The sequence below is a fragment of the Macrobrachium nipponense genome, chromosome 30, assembly GCF_015104395.2.
Source record: "Macrobrachium nipponense isolate FS-2020 chromosome 30, ASM1510439v2, whole genome shotgun sequence".
NCBI lineage: Eukaryota > Metazoa > Arthropoda > Malacostraca > Decapoda > Palaemonidae > Macrobrachium > Macrobrachium nipponense.
The window spans coordinates 3,903,787-3,906,286 of NC_087218.1; the positions used below are offsets into that span (position 1 = coordinate 3,903,787).

At 40.4% G+C, this 2,500-nt stretch overlaps 2 protein-coding genes across 2 annotated transcripts in view; both read right to left on the bottom strand.

The window, feature by feature from the left end:
- LOC135201959 (bone sialoprotein 2-like) overlaps positions 1 to 345 on the bottom strand; it is a 25,697-nt gene extending 25,352 nt beyond the window's left edge. Inside the window, exon 1 of the mRNA XM_064231240.1 lies at positions 23 to 345. Coding sequence (XP_064087310.1) covers positions 23 to 345 — 323 coding nt within the window. The remainder of the gene's footprint in view (positions 1 to 22) is intronic.
- LOC135202234 (uncharacterized) overlaps positions 1 to 2,500 on the bottom strand; it is a 195,573-nt gene that overhangs the window by 183,358 nt on the left and 9,715 nt on the right. The gene's annotated exons all lie outside the window — the stretch shown is intronic.

Here is a 2,500-nt window from a genome sequence, read left to right on the forward strand (position 1 = left end):
TACTGCGAATATCAATACTTACCTTTGATGATCATCAATTTGCGTGATGGTGAGGCCGGCGATGCCATCAGTCACCATAAAAACCAGACTGATTTCTGCTTCTTCAAACTTCTCTTCCCGACCGCTGACCGAGCTCCTTGCAATGCCATTTATTGCTCCACGAGAGTTCCCGGCGGACTGACATACGAGCTTTTCTTTCGCCTTAATTTCCCGCGGAGGAAGCTTATTATATTCTTCTTCTTCTTCTTCTTCTTCTTCTTCTTCTTCTTCTTCTTCTTCTTCTTCTTCTTCTTTTCTTGTACCTGTTACTCCTGACTCGCAGCAACACATGTTTGGCGGCGTCATATCCACGGTTATTGAGGGAGAAGAATTATATATAGGCTCTTTGCTGCGACAGATATTATACAAGAACCACTCACTGCATCTCTACGTTGTTTCCGGGACAAATCTCCTTCATCTCCCTCCTCAGACACTCCGTCATTTCTAAAGCAGATTCACATCAACCGTGCATTTGATGTCTAGGCCTAGTCCCTTACGACGCTCCTGATTGGCTGTTGATAAGCCAGTCACAGGGCTGGAAACTCTCAGGCTCTCGAGAGAGTTCTCGTAGGCAGAATGTATGTTCCACCTCTCCTGATTATACTTTTGAAAGATGTATCCCTCAGGAGAGGTGGAACACACATCCTGCCTACGTAAACTCTCTCGAGAGGGACTGAGAGTTTCCAGCCCTGTGAGAGCCTTATCAACAGCCAATCAGGAGCGTCGTAAGGGACTAGGCCTAGACATCAAATGCACGGTTGATGTGAATCTACTACAGCAGTTCTTTTCGTTGCTACATGAGTATCCTTTGAGCGGGTGAGCATTACCGTCGTTTATTACTATGAAGGTTAACTGATATCTTAATCTTGTCGACTAATGAAAAAGAATCTAGTCTTTGCATAATTTAAATATATATCTTATTTTAACCAGACCATTGAGCTGATTAACAACTCTTCTAGGGCTGGCCCAAAGGATTAGGTTTTATATTTTCGTGGCTAGGATCCAATTGGTTAAAATTAGCAACGGGACATACAGCTTATTGTGGGATCCGAACCACATTATATCGAGAAATGAATTTCTAATCACCAGAAATAAATTCCTCTGGTTCCGCGTTGGCGGCAGCGGGGAGCGAACTCGGGCTACCAGATAGATAGGCGAGCACGCAACCATCTCGTCCAGTGAGGAACTTTGCATAAACAGTGCTGAAATACTTGGACAGAGACATCAAAATAAATCAAAGGCAAGGGAACATGCTCCTTAGCTTACAGTGTGCCTGGAAATAGATCTCACACGCAGACTTTTCAAACCTATGGGGATAAAGGATTACCTCGCTGAGGGCCTTATATGGCCCTCTAGATTAATCATAAGTCAAAGAAAGGAATGTGAGAGATAGACTTTACTTATTGCGTCTTCCTCTGAGTGGACATAGACATTGTTTGTTGCAGTTGTTAGAAGCAATGACGCTGGATCTGATTTTGGTATTGTATAGAAGATGGTCGATTGAGTCGGAGTTGTGCTTCGTGTCTGGCGGATATCCATGAATTTATCTAACTTAGTGTTCAGCGAGAGAGAGAGAGAGAGAGAGAGAGAGAGAGAGAGAGAGAGAGAGAGAGAGAGAGGCAACGCAAAGATAATGAAGATATGATTGCTATCAACACGAAGGGTCTCTCACCTTCCACCATTCCTACAATAAGAAACTAAAGTAACTGTCTGCGCTTTTGAAACAATTGCGTACTGACAGCGAGATATTCAAAAAGTGGGTGAAAAGCGTTTTTTGGTTCTGTAAAGGCTTTAATTTAAAGCGTGGCTTACGACAAATGGTCCCATGACAGGGGCCAAAATCTACTACTGTCCTTTTTTCAGCCAAAATCTACTACTGTCCTTTCCCATCGTGAACCGGAGGCCGAGTGTGGCTGTTTTAAGTTTGGATTTGTTGTCTACGAAACGAAGAACTCCCAGTAAAAAGGACATATTAAACATCCTATATCAGTGTGTTTATCTATCTACAAGCACTGACACAATATGGTACAATATCCAAGTTTATTCATGCGTATTCGGATGAGGAGTGCTAATGAACCATAGACTTATTCATTTTAACACGCACACCACACACATACACACACACACCACAAACACACACACACACACATATATATATAATATATATATATATATATTATATATATATATATATATATATATATATATATATATTCTAGTCGATAGGAAGAAAACCATATGAAATGCAATTTTAATATATTGATATGTAAGGAAAAATATACCACAGTCTACATTTAACAACGTTCATATACATATATATATATACATATATATATATATATATATATATATATATATATAATATATTACATATGTGTGTGGTGTGTGTGTGTGTGTGTGTGTCCAAAGACGAACTAGTTCACAAAAGTGTCACGCATCGAGAGCTGCTGTGCAATAAGTT